General features: G+C 47.6%; 1 protein-coding gene across 4 annotated transcripts; it reads left to right on the top strand.

Annotated features, from left to right (window-relative positions):
- The first annotated feature begins 3,476 nt into the window (after window positions 1–3,476).
- Window positions 3,477–27,524, top strand: LOC130706377 (lysine-specific demethylase 5C-like). 4 transcript variants are annotated; one of them, XM_057538046.1, is made up of 23 exons: window positions 3,477–3,636; window positions 4,018–4,149; window positions 4,904–5,027; window positions 5,137–5,318; window positions 6,363–6,521; window positions 8,295–8,414; window positions 8,541–8,699; window positions 9,334–9,515; window positions 9,612–9,774; window positions 16,091–16,210; window positions 16,320–16,514; window positions 20,558–20,739; window positions 20,830–20,954; window positions 21,083–21,230; window positions 21,854–21,959; window positions 22,674–23,032; window positions 23,645–23,783; window positions 24,272–24,451; window positions 24,614–24,751; window positions 24,935–25,534; window positions 25,811–25,892; window positions 26,021–26,220; window positions 26,329–27,524. In XM_057538046.1, the coding sequence occupies exons 1-23, from the start codon at window positions 3,610–3,612 to the stop codon at window positions 26,686–26,688; spliced, it is 4,182 nt and encodes a 1,393-aa protein (XP_057394029.1). In that variant the 5' UTR covers window positions 3,477–3,609; the 3' UTR covers window positions 26,689–27,524. The 4 variants fall into 4 exon arrangements, with proteins under 4 accessions (XP_057394029.1, XP_057394032.1, XP_057394031.1 ...); XM_057538049.1 differs by having other exon boundaries at window positions 4,015–4,149; window positions 25,820–25,883; XM_057538048.1 differs by having other exon boundaries at window positions 4,015–4,149; window positions 25,820–25,892.

Genomic DNA, 27,524 nt, shown 5'->3' with positions numbered 1-27,524 from the left:
TTGCTCTTCCCTGCAGTGTCTATCTCAGGCCTTTTAAACTGAGAGAACAGACACTAAAGGCCCAAACCTTTAAATCCTGCCCAAATTGGAGATGAGCTACTCTGCATATGTATTGGGTAGTGAGGTCAGCCTTAGATTTCAAATCTTAATGATGATTCCTTTGAATAACATTTTCATTTGAAAACCAGTTTAATTTTCATATCAGTCTTATGAGGAAGCCAGGGCAGAAGTTCATATTCCCACCTTACAGTTGAGAAAACAGGTTCAGAAAGGTAAAATCCCTTAGCTAGTAAGTAGTGGAGCTAAAACATGAACCCAGGTTTTCTGACTCCAGATCCTGTGTGCTTTCCAGTACTTCCAGACTGTGTGTCCTATGCCTAGGGGATGAGGAGTTAATATGGGCATAGGGAGAGTGCAGTCAGCTGTTTTGGGCCCCATCTCTCTATTTCTTAAAATCCTAACACTGTACTGTTGCAGGGACTCTGAAGACATTTCCCAGGGTATGTGCATGGGGTGTTGGGTGTGGACTTGAGGGGCTTCTAAAGCCCTGTAGTGAGTTGTGTGTGTATGGGTTGGGTGTTTGCCAGGTTAAAAGGTCTGACGTGGCTAGAGGTCTGGGAAGGCATGAATGGGGTGCTGAGCTGCTTTTGGTGCACCTCTGGTCTTGCACTATGCTGGAATAACCCAACTCCCTTTTCTCCTCTGTACCCACTCAGGACTGGCAGCCACCCTTTGCTGTAGAAGTGGACAACTTCAGGTTTACTCCCCGAATCCAGAGGCTGAATGAACTAGAGGTAAGATGACTAGCAACTGGTGGTGGGGTTGGGAGAATGGATACCTGAGCTCTGATCCCACTTCCCTCCTACCTTCTCTGTCTAAGGTACTTTACCTAACTAGGCCTTTATTCTGTCTTCTGTGAAATCGCCTGGAGGGCATGGAGGAAGCTTTTGAGCTCTGAATAATATAACCAAGAGCAGGAGCATTTAGCATCCCAAATCTGATAGCCCCAAGGCTGGGGATGGCCCTTTTCCACAAAGGTTTGCTACTTCTGAAGCTCCCCTGTCAACTAACCCACCCTGCTTGGGTCAACAAAAGAGAAATATGGGGCTGGTTGAGACCCTTTCTTGCTTGGCCAGCTGAATGTGTCCTCATCTATCCAATTCATCTACAGCCCTGTGCTTCCTACCTTTCTTCCATGGTGCTTGGTAAGGTGGGAGGTGAGGTGGATGGGCAGGAACAATGCAAGAACTGGTCTGTGAGGAAGCTGGAATGGTTACAGACTTGGACAGAGGGTCAGGCAGGTAGGCTTTTCCCTCTCCTTTATATTCCATACAGGAAATCTAGGCCCTTTGCATGGGTAAGGTGAGGTTCTCCACTAAGGACTTGAGAATGCCCCAGGGCAATGAGAGTAGATGCCCTCAAGCCAGTTCCAGGTAAAGTTCTGGAGTTTCCCATGGAAGGTGTAGGGTAGAGGTATGCTACCACTCCTCTCCCTCATTATTAGGTATCCTCAAGCCTTACTAGATGTCTGGGGGTGTGGGGGTGACTATTAGGCCCAACCGAATACCCATAACCTAAAAGCGTACTTGTCTTCTAGACCACAGTTCCTCAACCTTGGCACTGTTGACATTTTGGGCCAGGTAATTTTTTGTCGTGGAGGGCTGTCCTGTGCATTGTAGGATGTCTGTCAGCATCCCTGGCCTCTACCCACATAGTACCCTCTCCCGGTTATGGCAACCAAAAATGTCTCTAGGCATTACTTAAATGTCCCCTGGAGGGCAAAATTGCCCCTCATTGAGAATCACTGTTCTAGAGTCGGTCTAGGTGCTGTTCTGGTCAGGGCAAAAATCATCTCTTGTATGGGGTACAAGGTCCTTAGAGAAATGGATCTGACCAGGTCTGCTGGGGTATAGCTAGGACAAGGTGTAGCCTACCATGGGACAGGGACAGGTTTTCTAGAGAGAGAGTGCTGGCTAATGAGGGGGAGGGGCAGGGATGGGCCAAGGTTGGAAAGCTAAGGCGTTGAGGTGGAGGGAGTAGGGTTCCTGGCCCCTTAGGGATTCTCATAGCAAAGGAGCCATAGGATGTTCCTTCCCACAAATAGACCTTACTTTTCCTCATCTGTGAAAGAACTGTCCCTGTTTCCCCCTAATGGGATCAGAGCAAGGTAATGAATGATAATGACTTACCCAGTTCTCCCTAGAACTAGGCCTTCTGATTAGGGTGAGGTGGTTATAGACTTGGGGCCTTGGGGAGCCCTTCTTGGGTCACTGAGATTTCAGGAAAGCATGGTACATGCCTTGTTCCTAGAATCTTTGGCCCACATTGGTTCCTGGGTGGGCCAGGTGCCAGTGCTGCTTTGGTACACCATCTCAGTTCTTTAGGCCGTTCTATCTTTAGCATGCACTCTCACCCTTCAGCCACCATGGAACAAATTTCATGGTGCATGTGAAGAGGTGAATGTTTTCTTTTGGAGCCTTCATTCTCTGAAACATGCCTAGAGCTTAGATTTAATTCCAAAGTTCCAGAGGGCATTCACTGTTCCTCTCATAAGTCTACCCTTCTGGGGTGAGTGGACTGGGCAGTTTTTTATTTCCCTCATAATCAGAAAACGGGTCCAGAGAATAGAACTGATTTACTCAAGACTATACAGCAAATTATTAGCAGAGGAAAAGCAAAAACTTACGTTATTTGACACTCAAATCTCTTGGTACCTGCTGTGTGACTTGAGGAAGCAGGGACTCTCTGTAAAAGAGATGACAATACTTCTGCAGCCCTGTCAGGGCGATTGAGAAAGAGTATATGTAAAGCTTTGGCTGTTATGACTCGACCTGCTCTGTTTTGGGACCTTGGGCTTCTCCTGTTGCCTGGAAGGTGGCAAAGATAAGAGAGGTGGGCGAGGTGCTACCTAGAGTTGGGGATCCAGTTCACTGGGAGAGGCCCTGGGTAGTGGGCTGCTCTGCATCCCTTCTCCTCCCCTAAGATTAGGCCAGAAGATAGGGGTCAGGTAGAGGGGGAGGCCAGCCTCTCTGAGCCATTTTTTCTCCAGGCCCAGACGAGAGTGAAACTGAACTACTTGGATCAGATTGCCAAATTCTGGGAAATCCAGGGCTCCTCCTTAAAGATTCCCAATGTAGAACGGCGGATCTTGGACCTCTACAGCCTCAGCAAAGTAAGAACAGGTTTTTCTCAAACCCCTCCCCACCCCACACCTTAATATCCTTGGTACTCTGGGGGCCACCTTGGTTTGGATATTGGATCTCTAGGCTACAGTGGAAGGGGCACAGCCTGGTAGCACACAAGCTGTCATCAGAACTTCTCAGCATCTCTTGGCTGCAATTTGAGTCTGAGTGGTGGAGGTAGGAGGGGGTAGCCTCCAGTGAAGTGAGGGGCTGGAGTTGTCCTCGTTGTCCTTTCTGTACATACACACAGCACATCCACGTCCCTTCCTGCTTGTCCTTACAGATCGTGGTGGAGGAAGGTGGCTATGAAGCCATCTGCAAGGACCGTCGATGGGCTCGGGTGGCCCAGCGCCTCAACTACCCACCAGGCAAAAACATTGGCTCCTTGCTACGCTCCCACTATGAACGCATCGTTTACCCCTATGAGATGTACCAGTCTGGAGCCAACCTGGTGGTAAGGATGCCGAGCCGGGGTGGAGTAGGCTTTCCCTTGCCAGATGCAGATTTCCACACTTGCTCTTAATGGAACTGGTTCAGTGGAGTGGACTGGAGACCTGGAGAGGTCTGGGAAGAGATGGAGTTTGGTTTAGTTGGGGAGATGGTTGCGGGGAGGTGGTTGGAAGGAGGGATGGCATAAGCAGAGGCATGAGAAGAATTCCCAAAGTGTGTGCTGGTGTCAGTGGCCAGTTGAGCAGGGCCTATTGGGTGGGTGGCGGGGGGCGTGGTACATGAAACCACGGCTTTGGTTGCCATTGGGTGAGGGTAAAGGGAAGTCCTTGCTGTTGGGAGCTGGGGCCCCATGCCCTGACCCTTACCCCTCACCTGTCCCCAGCAGTGCAACACACGTCCATTTGATAATGAGGAGAAGGACAAGGAATACAAACCCCACAGTATCCCCCTTCGACAGTCTGTGCAGCCCTCCAAGTTCAACAGCTATGGCCGGCGAGCCAAGAGACTGCAGCCTGATGTGAGTACTTCCCTTCTTCTAACTTGGAGCTTTGGTGGTGAAGAGAGTCCTCTCCCTTCCCTCTGACCAAGGTTCTCTTCCCTGTTCCACTCTCCCTTCTCTTGGTTCTCTTGAGTTCTGAGCAGTAGTGTGCCTCTTTCTGGCTTCACTCTTGCTCTTCCTCTACTCTCAGCTGAGCTTCTGAGCTGGGTTTTGATCTGTTTGTATAATATCTTTCCTATGTCTGGTGTTCTTGCCTGCCTTGTTCCTTTCCTGACTCACTCTGCTCATAGGGGAAGAACTCTTCTTTTTCTCCTTATAACTATATCTTAGCCTCAGGAAGAAGCTTATGTGCCGGCATTCTTCTGGGCATGGGGGATACAGCAGAGAACAAGATAGACACTGTCCCTGGGCTCACCAAAGCATGTAATTTACCAGATCATATTAGTCACTGCCATTTATTGGTAGATGCAAATACTTAGATTTCTTTATATATGTTTTCCTCAAACCCCCTTGTAACTGTGAGGTAGGAGTTAATATTCTCATTTTACAGTTGGAAAAACTGAGATCCCATCTTAATTCCATTCCAAGAGAGGAATGAGGAGGGAGTTCACTTACCCTCAGTCTCCAAAAAGCAATCTGAATTCTTGCCTGGGCCCACCTATGCCTCCACCCTGGCATGAACTCACGTGATAGAGTCCAAGCTGTCGTTCTTTTAGGATGGGGCAGTCTGCCCAAGATAGCAGTCTTGATTCATTTCCTTCTTTCCTCCCAGCCGGAACCCACAGAGGAAGACATTGAAAAGAATCCTGAGCTGAAGAAGCTTCAGATCTATGGGGCAGGCCCCAAGATGATGGGCCTGGGCCTCATGGCCAAGGATAAGACTCTGCGGAAAAAAGGTGAGGCCTGACAGGCTGGGGCAGTGTGAAGAATGGCCTCACCAGGGGAGAGGAGCCTGGGCTGCGACTGTTCAGACTTGTACCTTAGAGCCGTTCTTCTCTCTCCCAGATAAGGAAGGGCCCGAGTGCCCCCCGACCATAGTGGTGAAGGAGGAGTCAGGTGGGGACGTGAAGGTGGAGTCACCCTCACCCAAGACCTTCCTGGAGGGCAAGGAGGAGCTGAGTCACAGCCCAGAGCCCTGCACCAAGATGACCATGAGGCTGCGGAGGAACCACAGCAATGCCCAGTTTGTAAGGACCTAGCCCTGACTTCCTAATGCTCTGCTTCTCATCCCTTCAACGAGCATTTCCCCAGCATGGCACTGGACCAGGTGGCATTAAGCAGAAAAGTGGGCCTGGTGGGCCCTGCCCTCAGGTAGCTCACTTAATTGGGGAAACAAGGCCAACTCACATGGAACAAAGAACAAGAAAGGGTGATCAAGTGCTGTCAACATGAAGTGCTGGAAGGGTGCAGAGGAGGAGACTCCCTCTCCATTGCTTCAGGATAAAGGCTAAGCTCCTCATTATCATGCATGATCCAGTCCCTGCAGACCTCTAGCCTCATTCCCCAGCACTGCCCACCTTACTCCTTCTGCTATAGCCACACTGAACTACTTGTAGGTATGTTTGCTTTTTTCCCGAGATGTGCCATGCTTTCTTTCCCCGTCCTTTGTACATGCTGTTTCTTCTGCCTGGAAGAGTTTTCCCCTGTGCTCTGCCCCATTGCCAAATTCCAGTTTGCCTTCAGGTCTCAGTCACTTTCAAGTGTCACCGTTTCAGTGAAGTTCTTCTCAAGGCTGTCCCTCCTTATCTCCAGCTGATTCGAGTGCTTCCTCCTTTAGGTTTCCATAGTACCCTTTTACGGGCTGCTATTGGCAGTTTCTACACTGCCCTTTAATTTTTATGAACTTGTGCCTCTGGAGTACTGTATGCCTTTAGAAGGCAGATGCCATGTCTTATTTATCGCTGTACTGAAGAGTGCAGCATAATGTTGAACACATAAGTGTTCAGTAAGTATTTATTGAATGAATGAAAACGGGGGATTCAGGACTGAATGATAAAGACTCTGCTGTCACAGCTCTACAGTTAGTTTATTTGGGGAGGTGGTACGTGCATGCAGTTAAATTCCAGGCCTAGCATGACTAACCTGTACAGGGCCGTGAATGATCCAGCCAGCAGGCAAGGTGGGTTTCTAATGGAGATCTTTGTGGACTAGGGTGCTGTCTGGAGGAGTCTGATGTTTGAAAGGCTGGACAGGGCTTAGGTTAATGAACTGTTGCCTCCCTCCCCTGGCAGATTGAGTCATATGTATGCCGAATGTGTTCCCGAGGGGATGAGGATGACAAGCTCCTGCTGTGTGATGGCTGTGATGACAACTACCACATCTTCTGCTTGCTGCCTCCTTTGCCTGAGATTCCCAAGGGTGTCTGGCGGTGCCCAAAGTGTGTCATGGCGGTAAGGACTTCCCAGCCCCAGTCTATGTCTGCCTCATAGGCTATTCTTGCCTTCCTTCATCCGGTCTTACTGAAAGCAGCCTCCTAGTTCAGCCACAGTCTTGTGTTTTGGGTACCTGGGGTGGGGCTAGGTTGGGCAGAACTTTGGGAGAAAGAAAAGGAGGACACTCAACCTGTGTTCTCTGGGAGCTCTCAGACCACCTGGGGAGGTGAGAGTCATGATTAGACAGATCATATGTGATGACATATAATCAAATGTTAAATTGTGTGTTAGAAATTCAGATGTAGAAGTTCAGAGGACAGGAAAGTGACTAAGGGTAGTAATCAGGGAAGGTGTCAGCAATGAGATTTGGAGGACAGGAATATGAAAAAAAATGTTCTTTTGATTTCCAAGTTTTTTATTCTTTGTTTCTTTTAGAAAGCTTGGAAAATAGACAAATTACCTATCATCTCACCACCTAGAGACAACCATTGTTAATAGTCTGGTATATTTTCTTCTCATCTTTTCGTTGTTGCGTATATATAACTATCTTTAACAAGTTTGGGATCTTACTGTATATTTTCATTTGTTGCTTTATAATCATTTTTCTGTATTATTCAATTTATTCATGGGTATGATTTTTTTTTTCCTTGTAGGGGGTCCATCATGTGGGTATAATATTTATTTAGGTATTTTCCTTCTGTTGTGATAATTAGATTGGTTTGCAGTGTTGTAGATTTTAACTACAAGAGGTGGGCAGGCTTTCTAGACTGGGGGATGGAGGAGTGCAGGAGTAAGGATACATGGGGATAATGTACCTAGTGCAAGAGAGGCAGTGAGGAGAGCAGCTGAAGCAGCAGTGAGGGCTAAGAGGCCTGGGAAGTCTTCCAGTTCCATTTCATGAGCCTCCTACCTTGATCCAAATTCTGGGTGCTTGTCTACATCTCTCCTTGGGTTTCTGGAGAGTAGACACTGACAGTTTCTTGCCCTGTCAACTGTGGTCATAGAGACCAGGTGTGCACATGCACACACACTAGACACACACAAATGAGGAAAGAGACCAGGGCAGTGCATAATGGCCTTGGTAGTGGTGGGGATTCCTTTAGGGAGGAGTTTGGATACCAAAAGTATCATAGACAAAGACTGTCAGGTCTACTTGGCTCTCTTCTCTAAGTGGTTGTGGGCCAGTGGACCAGATTGACATTTAGTTTTCAGACATGAGCAGAAGGTGTGTCTGACTGGGGTACATACATCTCTCATCTAAAACCACGAACATAGATACAAAGTGAGTTAGACACACGTCCTGTCTTCGGAGACAGTGTAAAGAACAGGAATAGTGTGGGGTTTGACACTAGGAGTTGGTGCCTTCGTTTCCCATCCTCCAAGCTACTAGAATATTCAGTGTCATTTTCCCAGGTCTGTAGTTCCAGTCTGGGCCTAAAACTTCTCTAAGCATCCTGTATAAACTCACATTTTATCTTGAGAGAAAAAATAGTGGCAGAAGAGCATGGGGTAGCATATTTAAGGCAGAGCCCATGGTTTAGATAGTAAAGTCCTAAAGGAAGAGAAGAGCAAGAGCATGGTAGAAGTGCATGTGGGGAATGAAGAGACTAACTGTGCTCAAGTGCTAGGAGGAAAAGGTAGAGCTGTGATGTGAGACCTGCCTCAGGGGCCTTCAGTACAGACCTAGGGCTGTTCTCCCTCCTGACTCCTACCCCATATTCCAGCTCCGCTTTTGAGGATTCTCCACCTCTTTGCCTCTGCCTTGGTGACATGTTCTCCTTTGGGTTTCAGGAGTGTAAGCGCCCCCCCGAAGCCTTTGGCTTTGAGCAGGCTACCCGGGAATACACTCTGCAGAGCTTTGGCGAGATGGCTGACTCCTTTAAAGCCGATTACTTCAACATGCCCGTACACGTAGGTGATGGAGGGCTGGGGTAGTGTCAGGGCTAGGGTCATAGGTGCCTGATGGTCTGTAGCTCTCCTGGGTCAGTGGGGCCAGGATATGATGGGCCACGGTCATCTGCTACCCCTGTTCCTTAGATGGTGCCCACAGAACTCGTGGAGAAGGAATTCTGGCGGCTGGTGAATAGCATCGAGGAAGATGTGACTGTTGAGTATGGGGCTGACATCCATTCCAAAGAATTTGGTAGCGGTTTCCCCGTCAGTGACAGTAAGCGGCACCTAACCCCTGAGGAGGAGGTGAGTAGGTGATTCATGGTTATGTCAGCTGTGTGACTTAAGCGAGTCATTTAGTATCTGAAAGACTCAGTATCTCTATAGGATGGGGACTAGTATGCCTACCTTATATGGTTGCTGTGAGATGTAGATGGGATGATATGTGTAAAGAACACAGCCTAGTATCTGGCATGGCATCTCCAGTCATGAGATTGGCTGTTTTTTTGTCTGTAGAATGGGGATAGTATCCATTTTACAAATTTTATAAGAATTAAGTGAGAAGGTATATGAAGTACCTGGCAGGGTGCCTGGCTCATTCATAAGAAGTGTTCAGGGACTGGGATTGTAAGTGCAGGAAATAATGAGGCCCTAGGCCTGTATCAAGGGAAGGGTGCATTTTGGTCCAGAGCAGGGGCTTTTAACTTGCAGATATTTTGGTGGGTGGGCACATCTATAAACCTCCCTAAAATTGAAGTAAAGTGAAGTGAATTGAAATTTTGTGTGTATGCATTTGACAGAGGCAGGGGGAAGAACACCTATATTATTTCTTAGATGTTTCAGAAAGGTCTGTGACCTCAAAATTAAGGTTCCCTGGGCTAAAGATCTCCGCTCCTTAGCAAAACTCTCATCCCTTTTCCACAAATACCTGACCTGACAGGAGTATGCTACTAGTGGTTGGAACCTGAATGTGATGCCGGTGTTGGAGCAGTCCGTACTGTGCCACATCAATGCAGATATCTCCGGCATGAAGGTGCCCTGGCTCTATGTGGGCATGGTCTTCTCAGCCTTTTGCTGGCATATTGAGGATCACTGGAGTTACTCCATTAACTACCTCCACTGGTGAGTGGGTCCTGGAGAGCCAGGGAAGCGGTCAGGGTGGGCTCCTTCGGTACCATAGGTGTGTCCACTCTACATGTCTCCTTTCTGCTTGGCCAGGGGTGAGCCGAAGACCTGGTATGGGGTACCCTCACTTGCAGCAGAACATTTGGAAGAGGTGATGAAGAAGCTGACACCTGAGCTCTTTGATAGCCAGCCTGACCTTCTGCACCAACTTGTCACCCTCATGAATCCCAACACCCTCATGTCCCATGGTGTGCCGGTGAGTGTCCAGGAAATAGGGGCAAGGTGTAGGAATGAGTTAGTGGTGTCCTTTGTGGTGGTGGTGGTGGTGGTGGTGGTGATTGTCTGGAATCTACCCCTGCCCCTTTCTCATTCCTATTCTATCTTAATCAGGCTATAGGTTTGACAAATAATAGTGGTTAGAGATACAGTGTGATGGTGAGCCCTCTGGGCCTGATGTTTGAGGGCAACACCTTAGGGATGGCTTCCACCAGTGGAAAAGGGAAATAGAGGAAGGACTGGGCAAGACAAGTCTCCTTACTCTTAAGGGCACACATCATTTCCATTCACCTCCGGTTAGTCACAGCTTAGTCACATGGCCACATCTAGCTGTGAGGAAAACTGGAAAATCTGATTTTTATTGAGGATGGTCATGTACCAGCTACAAATTGGAGGTCATGTTATTAAGAAAGAGGGTGAGAATGAATATAGGGGGACAACTAGCAGTCTCTGCTATACTTTCCATATTGTGACCCTTCTTGGAGCAGTGGGTAGGTCTGTTTACTTATTTAACAGGTCAGAGTTCTATGGTGGTAATTAGTTAGCAATATATAAGTGTACCAAATCCACATGTTGTACACCAACATGTTATATGTCAACTATATCTCAATAAAGCTGGGACGGGGTGGGGGGAAGTAACCTAAAAAAAAAGAAGTGCCAATATCTTTCAGCATTTAAAAAAAAAAAGCTGAACCCAGAGTCCTGACTTGTCCTATTCTCCTTCTCTGTGGACTTCTCTCCCACCCTGGGTATACATCCTGGCTTACCTATAAGGGGCTTTATATTCCTGGGAATTTCTAACGTTGATTAGTATCGGCCAGTTTTCTGGTGTGGATCTTAAAATAACCTGATCAACAGTCCTGTAGAAACAGGAATGAGTACATCTTACACCTCTGCTTTGAGTCTTATTCATTCTGTGCTGCTACTCCTCCCCACTCCCTTCAACCCCGTCCCCCCAAAACCATCCTTGGCTACCCTGCTGCTTAGTCTAGTGCGTGGGACATGGTAGGCAGTCAGTACATATTGAATTAATATCTCCTTGAAATCCCTGGTCATCTGTACAGTAGGTCAGTGGTTCTCACCTGAATTTCTTCTTGCCTTCAGCTTGTTTTGCTATACTATATAACCTATGAGTAATACTTTTTATTATGCATTTTAGTGATACTTAACCAAGGTTTGAGATATCTAGGGAATTAGAGGAAACACATTCCTTTTCCCTCTCTGCATCACCCCGTTTAAGAATTACTGGGCTCAAGATATAGAAATGACCAAGGGCCCTTGAAGTTATGCTCTTCACAAGTAGACATTGGGTCTGACCTTTCCTCAGACTCCTTTCTTCCTGACCCACAGCATCAGTTCTTTCCCACAGTGTCAAGGAGAATTGTAAGAGTAGAAGAGGATTCTCCTTAAGGATTCAGACAGCTAAGATTCATATGTACATACATACATACATACATACATATATATATATATATTCATTCAATTCTAATCTCTTTTTAAAAAAACTTTCATCACAGACTTTTTTGCTACCACCTCCACAGCATTTCTCCTGCTCATGGCTCCCCAGCTTCTCTGGCCAGCTGCTGCTTCACCACCCCACCCTCTGTCTGCCAGGCCCTTCCTATAGGTAGTTCCCAGCATCTCCAGGCTCTTTGGACTTGGCAGTATCCCCTCCATCCAGGACATCTGATTTTCATATTCACATGTTGGCAGGCTGCAGTTTAGCCAGCTGGAGGTCCCTCAGAGCTATCTTTGGCCGCGCCCCCCCCCCCCCACCACCACCTCACCCATCTTCCTCTTTGGTGAGAGAAGGCCATTTCTTTTTATAGATAGAGATATATAGTATAAGTATTTTCATTATAAAAGAAACATCCCCCCTTTCCAAAAAATGGCAGTAGAGAGGTCATCTCTATTTCCTCCACATTTTGTTACGTTTCCATCTGTTTTTTATGTAAGTTTTGACATGACAATAATCAGTGTATGGATTTTATAATCTCTTTTGTTAAGTTTGGTCATCTAGAATGGCATTGTCCAATTTGGTAGCCACTAGCCACATGTGGCTATTGAGCACTTGAAACAAGACTAGTCCCAACTGAAATGTACTGAAAGTATAAAACATATGTTGGATTTCAAGACATTGTATGAAAAACAGAGAATGTGAAATATCTCACTAATACTTTTGTATACCAATTACACATTAAAATGATAATATTGTGCATATATTAAATAAAATACATTGAAGTTAATTTCACCTGTTTCTTTTTACTTTTTTAATGTGGTGGCTACTAGAGAATTTAAAAAGTACATATGTGGCTGGCATTATATTACTATTGGACAGTGCTGGTCTAGAATGATTTTTTACTTCCTCACCATGAACTATTTATAACCATCTTTTTTGAAAAATGGCTTTATTGCAGTATAATTTACATACCATAAAAATCACGCATTTTAAATGCACCATTCAGTGAATTTACAGAGTTGTGCTACCATCACCACAATCCAGTTTTAGAACATTTCCATCACCCCAAAAGGATCCCTTGTGCACTTTTGCAGTCACTCTCCATTCCAGCCCCTAGTCCCAGGCAACCACTGATCTGCTAACTAAAAATTTGCTTTTTCTAGACAGTTCATATAAATGGAATAATATGTGGTCTTTTGTGTCTGGCTTTTCACTTAGCATAATATTTTTGAGGTTCATCTATGTTATAGCTTGCTTCAGAACTTCATTCCTTTTTGTGGTGGAATAATATTATGTTGTATGGATATACTACATTTTGTTTGTCCATTCACCAGCTGATGGACTTTTGGGTCATTTTTTAATAGCTGCAGAATGTGAGGAGAGCTTTCTAAAAAAAACTGCATAGGAAACAGTAAAGTGACATTGCCAAAATGAGGGTGCATTAGGTTCTATTTCTGGCTCTGCTACTTGAGGCTTCTGTGGGACTCAGTGTTCACATCTCTAAAATTAAGGCTGGGACTAGATCATTCAGCAAATACTGCTAGAACTCCCTCTGTGTGCAAGGCCTCTGGTCAGCACCCTTAAAGCAAATAAACTAATCCCTGCCTTTAGTCATGTGCAGTTGAGTAGAGGACAAAGGTGAGTAAACAACTGGAATAAAATATTAGAGGTGCTACAAAAGAACAGCAGACTGGGTCATTAGGAAGTGGGGGCGGGGGGGGGGGGGAGGTCAGGAAAGCATTTGTAGAAGTGGCGACACTTGAAGGAAGAGTAAGAGTTTGCCTGTTGGGGCCGTGGCTTTATCATGTAGATACGGGGATTCAAGTGAGGGGTTCTCAACAGGGACATTACATAATCAGGTTTGCATTTTGGTTGGGGAAGACAATTCTAGTGGTTGGTAATGGGGGCCAGTGCAGTAGTACAAGCAGTAAATACTGATGTTGCCTCTAAGTAGGGATAGATTTGAGAAGAAAATGTACTGGAGGTGGGAACTGATACATGACCTGAATAAATGTGGAGATTCAGTATTGTTAGGATGCTAGTTCTCTCCTCATTAGTCTAGAACCCTAGCAGATGAATTGTTGGGTTGAAAGCTATAAACATCTTAGGTTCTTGGTTATGAATCAGCAATTTTGCTTTCCAGAGAGGAGTTATTGGTCCCCATACCAGCACTGTACTTATTTCACTGTGCCTTCATCAGCATGGAATGTTCATTTTAAAAAACTTTGCAAGACTTCTTGGTAAAGACAGCTAATTAAACATACACATGGCTACTTCCATTCCTTACTGAAACTTCACAAAATGGCACAAAGTGATTTTTTTTTTAAGGTAAAAAAAAAATCACAGAGATGGGGAAAACAAGAAAAGAGACAATGATAAACAAAATTCTTGAAACTAGGAAACAAATAAGAAAACAATCTTAAGCCAGTTCTGGAACATCTGAGAACCAATCTGAGAACCAATCTGATTTATACTTCAGTACCCCCTAAAGGTTCAGTAGTTGGTTGCAGCAGACATTCTGGGAGTAAAGACGAATGGGGTAAAAATAAAGATTGGTTCATATTTATATCAGAAGCTATGGGAGGGACTTCCCTGGTGGCACAGTGGTTAAGAATCCACCTGCCAGTGCAGGAGACATGGGTTCGAGCCCTGGTCCGGGAAGATCCCACATGCTGCAGAGCAGCTAAGCCCGTGTGCCACAACTACTGAAGCCCACGCGCCTAAAGCCTGTGCTCCGCAACAAGAGAAGCCACCACAATAAGAAGCCCAAGCACCGCAACAAAGAGCAGCCCCCGCTTGCTGCGACTGGAGAAAGCCCACGTGCAGCAACGAAGACCCAAAGCAGCCAAAAATAAATAAATAAATTAAAAAAAAAAAAAAAGCAGCAGCTATGGGATCCCCACCCACACTGGGCATCTGGAAATGTGACCCTCCCTCACTCTAGCAAAACACTGTGAGATTTACTTTCAAAGAGGTTGAAATAGATCTCTGGATTGAGGTCTTCTAGGTACAGTTGAGAGCAGAAGTATAGTGAAACTAGTAGGATTCATTGTATACTTACTGAATGCTGAGGTTCCCAGCCATCTTCCTCCACTTGGCTCTTAGAACAATAGCAGCCAGACCTTTTTCCTTCAGGCAAAAAAATAGGAGAGTTTTCTCTGGGGAATCTGACTGGCCCAAAAGGAAAGACCTAGAGTTTCCCAAACTAAGTGGCTTCACTCTACAGTGGCTCACAGTTGACAAACTTCACCTCTGTACTCAGAACTTCCATTCAGCCTTTTCATTTCTTGAATATAACTAGATAGCCACAGATTAACAGACAACTGAGAAAACTCTAGAATAAACAAAGTAGAGCCAAATGGTAAAAAAGCAGCTTGGACAAACAGAGCCTAGGCAGGAAGAAGTAAACTTCAAAAAGAAAAGAAACCTTGTTAATACCTTCAGAGATGAGCATATATTGCAAACATAAAATAAGAACAGGATGCTATTTTAAAAGAACATGCTGAGAACGAAAATTAAAATTAAGATAGCAAAAGTGGAAGACGAAAAAGAAAATAAAAAGCTTAGAAGATAAACAGTTAAGGAAATCTCCCAGAAAATAGAATAGAAAGATAAAGATGGAAAAAGGTAGAGAAAGTTAGAGAATTTGTTCTGGGGGTTCAATATTCAAATAATTCTCTCTGAAAAGAGAATAAATGAAAACTGAAAGGATCAAATTGTTAAGAAATTGTTCAAAAAAATTTCCCTGAACTGAACGACAGTTTCCAGAATCAGAGGGCCTACCCAGTACATGAATGCAAATAGATCCACGCCAAGGTATATCTGGTGAATTTTCATATCAAACAGTGGGACCAGAAAACTACAAGCTTTCTGAGAGAGAAAACAGGTTTCATTCAAAACATTAGGAATCAGAACAGCTTTAGACTTTTCAAAAGCAACACTGGAATCTAGAAGACTAGAGCCGTGCCTTCAAAATTATTTTTTCTTTCTTTTTTTTTTCAAAATGATTTTCAACTTAGAATTTTATGTGCAGTCAGATTATCAAGGTTGAAAGTAGAATAGAGGCATTTTTTTTTAAAGTTCTTCCCACCGTTTCTCAGGAAGCTGTTGGATGATGTGCTTAAGCACAGCAAAGGAACAAACCAAGAAAGAGGAAGACATGGGATCTAGGAAACAGGAGATCTGTCATGGGAGAGTGACAATCCAGGGAGGGCAGCTGGTCCCAATTGAAACAGATCATAAGGCTCCATGAGAGACTGCTACAGAAAGGTGAAAAGTGATAGGAGAGAGGAGAGTTGGACACTTGTCCAAAAGGTTGGGATTAAATTACTAATACATGCACAGAAAACTAAGCAAATTGAGACATAGGAGGCTATTTTTAATATAGTCTAGAGGCATGTTATTTAGGATTGTTAAGGTGAATGCCAAAATAATCAGAAGAGGTGAAAATGAATGGCTCTGGGGAATGGAGAATGGCAGGGTCTGCTGATTTTGTAACAAATCTTGTAGAACCACTTGGCTCTTGAAACTGCTTACATGACTGGTAACAAAAATTAATGAAAAAACATGTCCAGCTTAATGAAAAGTGATGTTTTGAATTTCTTAAAAATTATTAGGGAAGTTAAAATATTTTGGTATGTACATTTCCTGCTTTTGACTCAGATTTTCCTGTCATCACAAATCAAAACCTTGAGAGCACAGACCAATGGTCCTTTCTTTCGGAGTTGGAGGGTCTGGGAATCTGTTGTCAGACTCTGTTCCCTGAGACTTTCCTTCCTCTCCTTAAGGACCCTGCACTTAGATCTCTGTCTCAATGACCTTGGCTTTTCTTCCTCAGGTTGTCCGCACAAACCAGTGTGCAGGAGAATTTGTCATTACCTTCCCTCGTGCTTACCACAGTGGCTTTAACCAAGGCTACAACTTTGCTGAGGCTGTCAACTTTTGCACTGCTGACTGGGTGAGTCTGGAGTGTGATGGGATGGCAGGGAGAAGCAGGAGGGTTGTGGGGAGGCTGAGGCACCATCGCCTCCAGACTTGGCCATACTCAACCTTGAACCTGTCCACAGCTGCCGGCTGGGCGCCAGTGCATTGAGCACTACCGCCGGCTCCGAAGATATTGTGTCTTCTCCCATGAGGAACTCATCTGCAAGATGGCTGCCTGTCCAGAGAAGCTGGACCTGAACCTGGCAGCAGCTGTGCATAAGGAGATGTTCATCATGGTGCAGGAGGAGCGGCGTCTACGAAAGGCCCTCCTAGAGAAGGTGGGTGCTGGGGAGAGTGCCCTGGATTGGGTACCCTATTGTGGCAGAGGTGGGGGGGAGGAAGAAATAGAAGATGTAGCCTCTCCTCTTGGGGAGTAGTGAAAAGAACTAGACACATCTGGATTGGAAACTACAATTCCATTCTCTACCATTTACTAATAACTGTTAGTAAGTTAATTTACTTCACTGAGCATCAGTATCCCCATCTGAAAAAAAATGGGGATGGTAATAGTGCTTATCTTTTGGGATAGTTGAGTGGATTTAAGATGTTTGTTAAGTAAGTGACCCATAGCAGGTGCTGTTATTGCTAATGATGTTATTGCATCATTATTTAAATAACCCAGGACCAACTGACATATGAAACCCCCACTTGCTGGTAAGCTGGATAACCTTTTCAAGTTACTTAACCTCTCATAGTCTCACTTTCCCACTCTGTAAAATGGGAATAAATACCTAACTTGCAGGGTGGTTGTAAAGCTTGCGTAAGGTGATTTATGTCAAAGCATCTATTGCTCCACTTGCAGTGTAGCAGTTGCTATTGTAATATTAGTACATGAAGAAAATGATAGAAATATGGAACATTTCTTAAGAAATGCCATTTTATTACACTCATATAGTTCAGTAGCTCAAACTAGGTTAATATTACTGGGTAGAAGGCGGTCTTCCTTTAATAGATTTCTCATAGCATGCCAGTTTTGTTTGTAGATGAGTGGGACCGCTGTTCATGTAGTTCAGCTGCCTTCTTAAAGCTCCAAACTTGCCCAGTTAGGGAGTTGACTTAGTGAGAGTCCGCCATAGGATTACAAAGGAATGCTGGTCCTGAGGAATCCCTTGCTGGATCCCTTTTCTTAAAATAAGAAAATTTAGGGTAATACTTTCTTATTTTAAAGCTCATTTATAACTTTCCTATGAGCATGGGTTGTAAGGAGAATTGCAGCTATGGTAAGTGTTGGAAGTCTGGGGCCTGTCAGTCTGTGGTATTAGTTGGTGAGCCCCTGGGCTTTTCTAGGCATCATTTGCTCTCTCTGTTCAGTGCTGTTGTTGAATGATCACTCTGGGGCTGTGCTACACTACAGAAGGAGTCAAAGCAAGGTGGGAAAAGATGTTTCCATCCTAACACTCAGAATTCTCTACGCTTGGCCCTTACCTAAGGAGAAGGGTTCTGGACCCCGTAAATTCTGTAAAAGATTGTGTGTGTGTGTTTGAGTCCTTTTCTGGGGAGAGGGCTCATAGCTTGCATCCAGTTCTCAAAGGAGTCCATGATCCAAGAATACCTAGGGGCTTCATCCTTTGAGCAGCATTCTCTGGCTTCAGAATCAAAATAAGCTGCAGTCAGATTCTCACTTTGGGCAAGTTACTCTCTCTGAGACTTAGTTTCCTCCTTAGCACAATGAGACAGGCCTGTGAAATAGGTATCCTTATCTGAAGATTAGAGCCAATATCAGTAAATATTTGTTGAGCACCTATTCTTATTTCCCCTCCTATAGTCATGTTGTACATTGGATCCCCCAAACTTATTTATCTTCTCACTGGAAGTTTGTATCCTTTGAGCAGCGTCTCCATATTTTCCCTACCTCCCTAGCCCTTGGCCACCACCATGCTACTGTTTCTTTCTTTTTTTTTTTCTTTCTGGCTGCATTGCAAGCCGGCTTGCAGGATCTGTTCCCTGACCAGGGATTGAACCCAGGCCTCGGCAGTGAAAGCCCGGAATCCTAACCACTAGGCCACCAGGGAACTCCCACTACTCTGTTTCTATGAGTTTGGCTTTTTTAGATTCCATATATAAGTGATATCCTATAATACTTGTCTTTTTTTGTCTGATTTGTTTGACTTAGTATAATGTCCTCAAGGTCCATCCATGTTGTCACAATGGCAGGATTTATGTCTTATGGCTGAATAATATTCCATTTATATGTGTATGTATGTATACACACACAGACACCCCCCACATCTTTATCCATTCATCCACTAATGGACTCTTAGGTTATTTCCATATTTTGGCTATTGTGAATAATGCTGCAGTCAACATGGGAGTGCAGATATCTCCTTGAGATCCTAGTTTCATCTCCTTTGGATAAATACCCAGAAGAGGGATTGCTGGATCATATGGTAGTTCTATTTTTAATTTTTTGAGGAGCGTTCATACTGTTTTCCAAAGCGGCTGCACCAATTCGCATTCTCACCACAGTGCACAAAGGTTCCTTTGTCTCCACATTCTCTCCAACACTTGTTATCTCTTGTCTTTTTGATAATAAGCCATTCTGACAGGTGTGAGGTGATAGTTATGGTTTTGATTTGCATTCCCTGATGATTAATGATGTTGCACATCTTTTCATGTACCTATTGGCCATTTGTATGTCTTCTTTGGAAAAACATCTATTCAGGTCCTTTGCCCAATTTTTATCCGGGTTGTTTGGTTTTTTGCTGTTGAGTTGTATGATTCCTTTATATATTTTGGATATTAACTGTTTAGCAGATAGATGGTTTGCGGATATTTTCTCCCATTCCATGGGTTGCCTTTTCATTTTGTTGATAGTTTCTTTTGCTGTGCAGATGCTTTTTAGTTTGATGTAGTCCCACTTACTTATTTTTGCTTTTGTTGCTTGTGCTTTTTAGGTATCATGTACAAGAAATCATTGCTAAGACCAATGTCCAGGAGCATTTTCCCTATATTTCCTTCTAGGAGTTTTATGGTTTCAGGTCTTATGTTTAAGTCTTTAATCCATTTCAAGTTAATTTTTGTGAGTGATATAAGATAAAGGTCCAGTTTCATTCTTCCACATATGATTATCCAGTTTTCCCAGGACCAGTTATCAAAGAGACTATCCTTTCTCCATTGAGTATTCTTGGCTTCCTTGTCAAATATTAGTTAACTGTATATACGAGAGTTTATTTTTGGGCTTAATTCTGTTCCATTGGTCTGTTTTTATACCATTACCATACTGTTTTGATTACTATAGCTTTGAAATCAGGAAACTTCATACCTCCAACTTTGTTTTTCTTTCTCAAGATTACTTTGGCTCTTCAGGGCCTTTTGTAGTTCCACTATTCTAAGTGCTAAGATACTTTTCTAAGTCCTTAGTCACTTTACCTTTGTTAATCCTCATAACAACCCAATGAGGATAGTACTGTTGTCTCCATTTTACAAAGTAGAGAAACTGAAACACAGAGAGGTTTAAATAATTTACTCAATATCAATGCAGCTAGGTTTGTAATGTGCAGTGGACTCATCTTATGAGCAGGATTTGTAATGTGCAGAGCGCATTTGTGGCAGAGCAGGATTTGTAATGTACAATGGACTTATGCAGAAGTTAGGTTGGTATAGAAGACAAAAACGTTAGAATCAAAATTTCCCTCTAAAATCCCTAAAATTGCCCATAATGTATAGCATTATATTGTCTTTCAGTTACTCCAAGATAGCTGGCTTTTCCTCCATTTTTGGAAGGGATTGCTTTTTCTTCATCTAATCAACAGATAAAGTCATTGGCTTAGGTTTGGAGGCCATGTTTTTTTTGGGGGGGAAAAATTGTATCTTTAAACACTGAACACAAGCACGTAGAGTTTATTTCTCTAAGTTATAGATGTGTGTGCAGTGTGCTGATAAAGCAGCCAGCACAGTGCCTGGAACACAGTGGGCACTGAGTGCCCACTACATGTCTGCTTGCCTCAGGTGCTCTGCCCGTGTCCCCAGTACATGGCACTTCTCTTGGCCACTTCCACGTATTGCCATCTCTCTGGTGCCTTGGTCCACCACTTTCCTCACCTTCTCTCACCCCGAAGGTCCTTTCTGCTGATCTGAATCTTACCTGATTTTTCTCCCTCTCAACCCACACTGATCTTAGCCTGCTTCATGTGATTCCCCCAGCTTTGAGAGTTTGGACTTCACAAAGGCAGTGTGCTCTGTGGAGTTTTGTCTCCCCCACAGCTCTTAGCACAGATTTGAGTCTAATGTGGGGCTCAGTGAGTCTACTGTGGGGCTCAGTGGTGGCTGAGTTAGGGGTTTCTGCAGCCCTCTTCTTGTTCTATGTAATGAACACCCCCAGGGCATCACGGAAGCTGAGCGAGAGGCTTTTGAGCTGCTCCCGGATGATGAGCGCCAGTGCATCAAGTGCAAGACCACGTGCTTTCTATCAGCCCTAGCCTGCTATGACTGCCCAGACGGCCTTGTCTGCCTTTCCCACATCAATGACCTCTGCAAGTGCTCCAGTAGCCGGCAGTACCTGCGGTGAGCAGGGGGGCCTACCTGGAGGAAGTGGGCTGAGGAGGGGGATGCAGAACTGGGCCAGATGTGCTCTTCCGTGACCTCTTCCTCCAGATATCGGTACACCTTGGATGAGCTCCCTGCCATGCTCCATAAGCTGAAGGTCCGGGCTGAGTCCTTTGACACCTGGGCCAACAAAGTGCGAGTGGCCCTGGAGGTGGAGGATGGGCGGAAGCGCAGTGAGTGATGGGGGGACGGAGGGACTCCACAGGCAAGTTCTATTCCCTTTTCTTCTGTACTCCCCCACCCCCTTCCTCTGCCTTTACTCAATACTGCCTACTCCTTGCTGCTCTCATTCTCTCTCCAGGCCTTGAAGAGCTGAGGGCACTAGAGTCTGAGGCCCGTGAGCGGAGATTTCCTAACAGTGAGCTGCTGCAGCGACTAAAGAACTGCCTGAGCGAGGCAGAGGCTTGCGTGTCCCGGGCTCTGGGGCTGGTCAGCGGCCAGGAAGCTGGGTATGGCAGCTTGAGGCGTTGGGCACAGGTAGCCTGCTGAGGAGCCAGCACCTAGGAGAAGGACTATGGCGGGGGGAGGGGTGGACTCTGAGTACCATTAGGCAGATGACATCAGCAGGAAGCTGACAAGCACTGCAGTTGGAGGCGTTGGGGAGGGCAAGGAGGCCAGGCAACTAGAGTGGAGGGGAGCGCCTCAGTGCTAAGAAAACTAGGAATGTTTCTTTTTGTCAGTACCTGAAGGTACTGATTTCAGACAGGCCGAGGGATTTTGTGGGCAGGGAGGTGTTGTGGGAGGTTTAGGGACAAGAAAAGGACACAGAAGCATAAACTTATCATAGAGTTCACAGTAGAAGATGGATTAAAATTGTCCAGCTTCTGTTACCATCAATTTCTAAGCTTCCCCCACCAAATATATACTATATTCCTCTCTTCTCATTCTTTCGCCCCATCATATGAACTTGCATGTATCTTAAAACCCTCCCTCTAACCTGGGCATTTGTGGGGAACTGTGAAGTATGAGAGGTCAAGGTGGGCAGGGATGAGGAAAGGTGTTGGGCCTTAGCACAGAGATGGAGGGAGGGGACTGGGTTTGGACTTGAAACCCTACATGTGAAACTCCATAGCCCCTACAGGGTGGCTGGTCTACAGATGACCCTGGCTGAGCTCCGGGCCTTTCTGGACCAGATGAACAACCTGCCTTGTGCCATGCACCAGATTGGGGATGTCAAGGTGAGGAAGGGTGGACTTGAAGTGCTGCTGAGGGATCGGGGGGGATTGGGGGACCTGAGCAGCAGGCCATTCTTGGCTTCTTTCAGAAGTTGCAAGTATTTGGGCAAGACAGGATGCACGTGTGAGAATAACGGGAGGTAGGAGGCAACAGGTTTTTAGCAAATTGCCTCTTAGAAATGGGATTTGAGGGACAGGTGACAAGGGTACAGGTCCAGGATGCATAGTCAAGGGAAGGTTTCCTGGTGGAGGTGGAAGAGGAGAAAGGAAGTAAGAAGGATGTTTGTGGGCCTGGAAAGCTAAGTTCAGGAAGGTAGAGAAGTGGGATGGAGAGGGCAGTGGACACCAGTATGAGTGTAGAGATTGTGAGAAGGCCAAGCATAGCAGAGCATTTTTAGGACAGAGGGTCTCCTGATGCTATATATCAAAATCCTCTGGGGACTTAAATAAAGCACAGGCTCCTGACCAACCCCTATTAAGAATCTCAAGGAGTGGACCCAGAGATCTGCATTTTAACAGATGCCACAGGGTATTCTATCGGGCAGTGAGTGTTGGGAACCACTGCTTAGGGCCTGGCAAAGGAAGAGAGCCCAGCCCGTGCTAGGCTCTCCTCGCAAATACTGGGGGGTAAGAAGGTAGGTAGGGCAGGGGTATGTGGTGGTGGGACTTCTGTGTGAGCCCTGCTGAGGAGTTTGTTCTTTATCTGTGTCCTGGTAGGGTATTCTGGAACAGGTGGAAGCCTACCAGGTTGAAGCCCGTGAGGCCCTGGCCTCATTGCCCTCCAGTCCGGGGCTCCTGCAGTCCCTGCTGGAGAGAGGGCGGCAGCTGGGGGTGGAGGTACCTGAGGCCCAGCAGCTCCAGCGGCAGGTGGAACAGGCGCAATGGCTGGATGAGATGAAACGCACACTGGCCCCCTCAGCCCGAAGAGGCACCCTGGCTGTCATGCGGGGACTGTTGGTCGCGGGTGCCAGTGTAGCCCCTAGCCCTGCTGTGGACAAGGCCCGAGCTGAACTGCAGGAGCTACTGACCATTGCTGAACGCTGGGAGGAGAAGGCCCATCTCTGCCTGGAAGCCAGGTGGGTCTAGCTTCTTCCCCTCCCTGCTCTACCGCAACCTTCAAAGTTTAGCAGAGAAGCTGAAGATGATTCCCATGGGTGGCCTTCGGCACCAGACTCCTGTGTTGGTGTATTGACTATCCTTGCCTTTTTTGTTTCCTATCTTTTTTTTTTTTTTAAACTCCATATTACACGTAGAGGCAGAGATAGTATTACGGAGAAGCAGAGATGGACAGATACAGAGCTATATAGAGGACTAGCTCCACAGGCTGACGTGTGCACACACTCACAAGCACAAGTACCAAAAGGCAGATGGACAGGTGTCAGTAGAAAGACACCATGCATGGGACAATCTGACAAACTGCAGCACCAGGTTAATACTGCAGGTTGTGTGTGTAGGCACTGCCAACAGGCTGACAGACTGGTGGACAAGCAGAGGCATGGAGGTATGGGAGAAGTTGGGTGCTTGCAATCTGGAGCAAGCAGGGACTGACAGCCACGCGTAGGCGAAATACAAGCAAATAGGCCCAAGCGGCAGCCCCAGGGGCTCATACCGCTGTATCTGGAAGTCAGTCTGGGCTTCTGGTCAGGCAGACCACCCCACACTGAGGCCTCTCTTTTCCCTACCTTTAGGCAGAAGCATCCACCAGCCACGCTTGAGGCCATAATTCATGAGGCAGAAAACATCCCTGTTCACCTGCCCAACATCCAGGCTCTCAAGGAGGCTCTTGCTAAGGCCCGGGCCTGGATTGCTGATGTGGACGAGATCCAAGTGAGGACCCTGTTGCCCTCCTACCCCCGCTTCACCCGACACCTTCAGTCCAGCTGGGAGAGATGGCATACATTGCGTTGTGCTGGGTTGAGTTGGGTTGGCTAGAGAGAGGAAGGGGTCACAGCACATCGTGAGGAGGCAAAACGTGCTTGGTGAGCAGTGTGAAGAAGGGTTGCAAGGCTGGCCTGAGGGAAGATAGGATGTTGGTTAGGATGAGAATGGTGGGGGGCAGGGAGGATAGAAGAGGCAAACCACAACAAAATAACTAGTCTGCTGGTCCTGGGGACTGACTGGATATCCAGAGGCTGAGCCAATGGATGTACGAGTTGTAAGAGAGAGCCAGGTGGGTGTGCCTGCCTTAGGATGATCCCTGTTTTTTCTGCCTCAAGACTGTGATTCCAGTCTGTCTTCCCAGCTCAGGGCCAGGCACAGAGTAGCATCTTAGATGTTGGCAAGTTGAACTGAGCTTTCTCTTGCCCCTGTCCCAGAATGGTGATCACTACCCCTGCCTGGATGACTTGGAGGGCCTGGTGGCTGTTGGCCGGGACCTACCTGTGGGGTTGGAGGAGCTGAGACAGCTAGAGCTGCAGGTACTGACGGCGCACTCCTGGAGGGAGAAGGCTTCCAAGACCTTTCTCAAGAAGAATTCTTGCTACACTCTGCTGGAGGTGAGTGAGGCCTAGGATCCTGACCCACAGCCTCTCCTGCCTCTGGCCCAGCTGTTGTGAGACAGCTCATATGAGTGGGGTTTTGGGGGTGCTGGGCAGGGGAGGGAGGGGGTGGGATTGAGGGGGAAGCCTGGACATTCCTCCTCTGTCTGCTTGCCTCAGGTGCTCTGCCCGTGTGCAGACGCCGGCTCAGACAGCACCAAGCGCAGCCGGTGGATGGAGAAGGAGCTGGGGTTGTACAAATCTGACACAGAGTTGCTGGGACTGTCTGCGCAGGACCTCAGGGACCCAGGCTCTGTGGTAAGGAGCTTGGGCCCAGATGGGGAGAAGAGCCCGGTGACGATAGTGTCTGAGCCAGGTGGCCATGAGCAGACCACTTGCTCCCTGGGCCTCAGTTCTCCTGGTTTGGGAGTGGGGTATTCATGGTGCCAGAGAAGGAGGGTTGGGGTGCTGACCTCTCCTCCCCTGTCCTGGGCACGGCAGATCGTGGCCTTCAAGGAGGGGGAACAGAAGGAGAAGGAGGGAATTCTGCAGCTGCGTCGCACCAACTCCGCCAAGCCCAGTCCACTGGCATCATCGACCACAGCTTCCTCTGCATTCTCCATCTGTGTGTGTGGGCAGGTGCCATCCGGGGTGGGAGCTCTACAGTGTGACCTGTGTCAGGACTGGTTCCATGGGCGATGTGTGTCGGTACCCCGCCTCCTCAGTTCCCCAAGGCCCAGTCCCACCTCATCCCCACTGCTGGCCTGGTGGGAGTGGGACACCAAATTCTTGTGTCCGCTGTGCATGCGCTCACGGCGCCCACGCCTGGAGACCATCCTGGCACTGCTGGTAGCGCTGCAGAGACTGCCTGTGCGGCTGCCTGAGGGTGAGGCCCTGCAGTGCCTCACAGAGAGGGCCATCAGCTGGCAAGGCCGTGCCAGGCAGGCTCTGGCCTCTGAGGATGTGACTGCTCTGTTGGGACGGCTGGCCGAGCTTCGCCAGCGGCTGCAGGCTGAACCCAGGCCCGAGGAGCCCCCTACCTACCCTTCAGCCCCTGCCTCTGACCCTCTCAGAGAAGGCAGTGGCAAGGATATGCCTAAGGTGAGCTGCACAGCCCAGCTCTTTCGCCCTCAAATTCCTGTCTCCTAGCCCTTGCCCTTACTTAGGCTCCAGCCCTGTCCCTGCTCTCTGACTTTTGGTCTCCTTTGGCCTGGCCTCCCTGCCCCGTTCTGCCTCCTCTCCAGATCCCTGCAATGCTCCATGCCGGCAGCCTGTGTCTGTCCTCCTCCCGGAGGTGGAGGGTCCCAAGTCTGAGGTTGTGGGGGAGCAATCGGGCCTGGTTCTTCAGTTACTGCTACCTGTCCTTGCTCTCTTCGGCAGGTGCAGGGGTTGCTGGAGAATGGAGACAGCATGACCAGTCCTGAGAAGGTAGCCCCGGGGGAGGGCTCAGGTAAGAGAGGTAGGTTTAGGTGTGGGTAGGCTGTTTATTGGATCTCACCAGAGTGACCCACGTGGTCCTCGTCTCTGTCGTGGTGGGGGTACGACCGGGAGCAGCCTCTAACCCAGCTTGTCCCCGCAACCCCTCAGACCTGGAGCTGCTGTCCTCGCTGTTGCCACAGTTGACTGGCCCTGTGTTGGAGCTGCCTGAGGCAACCCGGGCCCCCCTGGAGGAGCTCATGTTGGAGGGGGATCTGCTTGAGGTGACCCTGGATGAGAACCACAGCATCTGGCAGCTGCTGCAGGCTGGGCAGCCTCCAAACCTGGAGCGGATCCGCACACTTCTGGAGGTGAGGAGAGGAGGGATCATGGGCAGGGGTGGGAGGTCAGGCCAAGCAGGCAGGGAGCCCAGGCCTGACCACTGTCTCGCACCTCTTTTTGCCCGTTGGTGATCACAGCTGGAGAAGGCAGAGCGCCATGGGAGCCGAGCACGGGGCCGGGCGCTGGAGAGGCGGCGGCGGCGGAAGGTGGATCGGGGTGGGGAGGGCGATGACCCAGCCCGAGAGGAGCTAGAGCCAAAGAGGGTACGGAGCTCAGGGCCAGAGGCCGAGGAGGCCCAGGAGGAGGAGGAGCTGGAGGAGGAGACTGGGGGTGAGGGCCCACCCCTGCCCACCACTGACAGCCCCGGCACCCAGGAGAACCAGAATGGCTTGGAGCCGGCGCTAGGGGCCAGTTCAGGCTCCTCGGCCCCTTTCTCCACTTTGACTCCCCGGCTGCACGTGCCCTGTCCGCAGCAGCCGCCTCAGCAACAATTGTGACAGTGGCTGAGCCTAGCACAGACCCCAACAGAGACCCCTTGGCCTCAAGGATCCTCTTTCTGACCATCAGGCCTGCTTCTTGGGAGGTGGGCGAGTAGGGGGGATGGCCACCCCCCCACCCCAGCCCATCCCCGAGTCCCTTGACTTTTATATTCTGACTCCAAGGTATTGTTCAGACCTCAGCTCCTGGGGGCCGGCCCCTGGAGTCCCCCTCCCTGGTAGCCTCTAACCAGCATTCCCAGACACCTGAGGCAGATAGACAGATGGGCAGGTGGGCAGGGGGGTGGCTGGGGCTGGGCCGGCACCATTCCAGAGACACGGCCAGTGCATATGCAAACTGGGGGAATCTCCTCTCCCTTCTCTCCCCAGTTGTGGCCCTCGCCAGGCCATGCTACACTAACCTCACCTCCCCCTCTCACTCTTTCTCCTCCTTCCCCCCTTCTCCTGCCTCCCTCCTTCCTCCTCCCTTTGCCTCCTTCTCCTCCCTTCCCCTGACTGTTCCACCCAGGAGGAGGAAACTTCACATAGCTGTGCTCACAGTTTTTTATTTTAAATGAGTTTGGTTGGGGAGCAGAGCAGGGCTCCCTGTGATCTGAAGAAAGCTTTTGGTGCTTGTCCTCACTACCACCTTGATCTTCCCTCCATGTCCTGCCCTGTCTCCTTTCCTCCTCCTGGGTTCATGTTGTAATAAAAGAAGATTGTTGGTGTGTAATTAATTTGTTCAAAAGAAAAAAAAAGCAAAACAAGAAACTTGGTTCCAACTGAAGCCTATTTTAATTTTATTTTATTATTTTCCTCTTGTTAGAAATAAAACCCTTAGCAACATTTTTTGGAAA

Source organism: Balaenoptera acutorostrata, chromosome X (genome assembly GCF_949987535.1).
Source record: "Balaenoptera acutorostrata chromosome X, mBalAcu1.1, whole genome shotgun sequence".
NCBI classification, from domain to species: domain Eukaryota; kingdom Metazoa; phylum Chordata; class Mammalia; order Artiodactyla; family Balaenopteridae; genus Balaenoptera; species Balaenoptera acutorostrata.
Note: the sequence above shows the minus strand (reverse complement) of the source record. Positions and strands in the feature narration are given on the sequence as shown.

Bases quoted from the DNA above. Each gene is read 5' to 3' on its own strand.
- LOC130706377 (XM_057538046.1), top strand. From the start codon at position 3,610: ATGTACCAGTCTGGAGCCAACCTGGTG. The intron at 25,535-25,810 runs GTGAGCTGCACA...TGCTCTCTTCGG, and splicing joins GTGGCAAGGATATGCCTAAG to CAGGTGCAGGGGTTGCTGGA. The intron at 25,893-26,020 runs GTAGGTTTAGGT...GCAACCCCTCAG, and splicing joins GGAGGGCTCAGGTAAGAGAG to ACCTGGAGCTGCTGTCCTCG.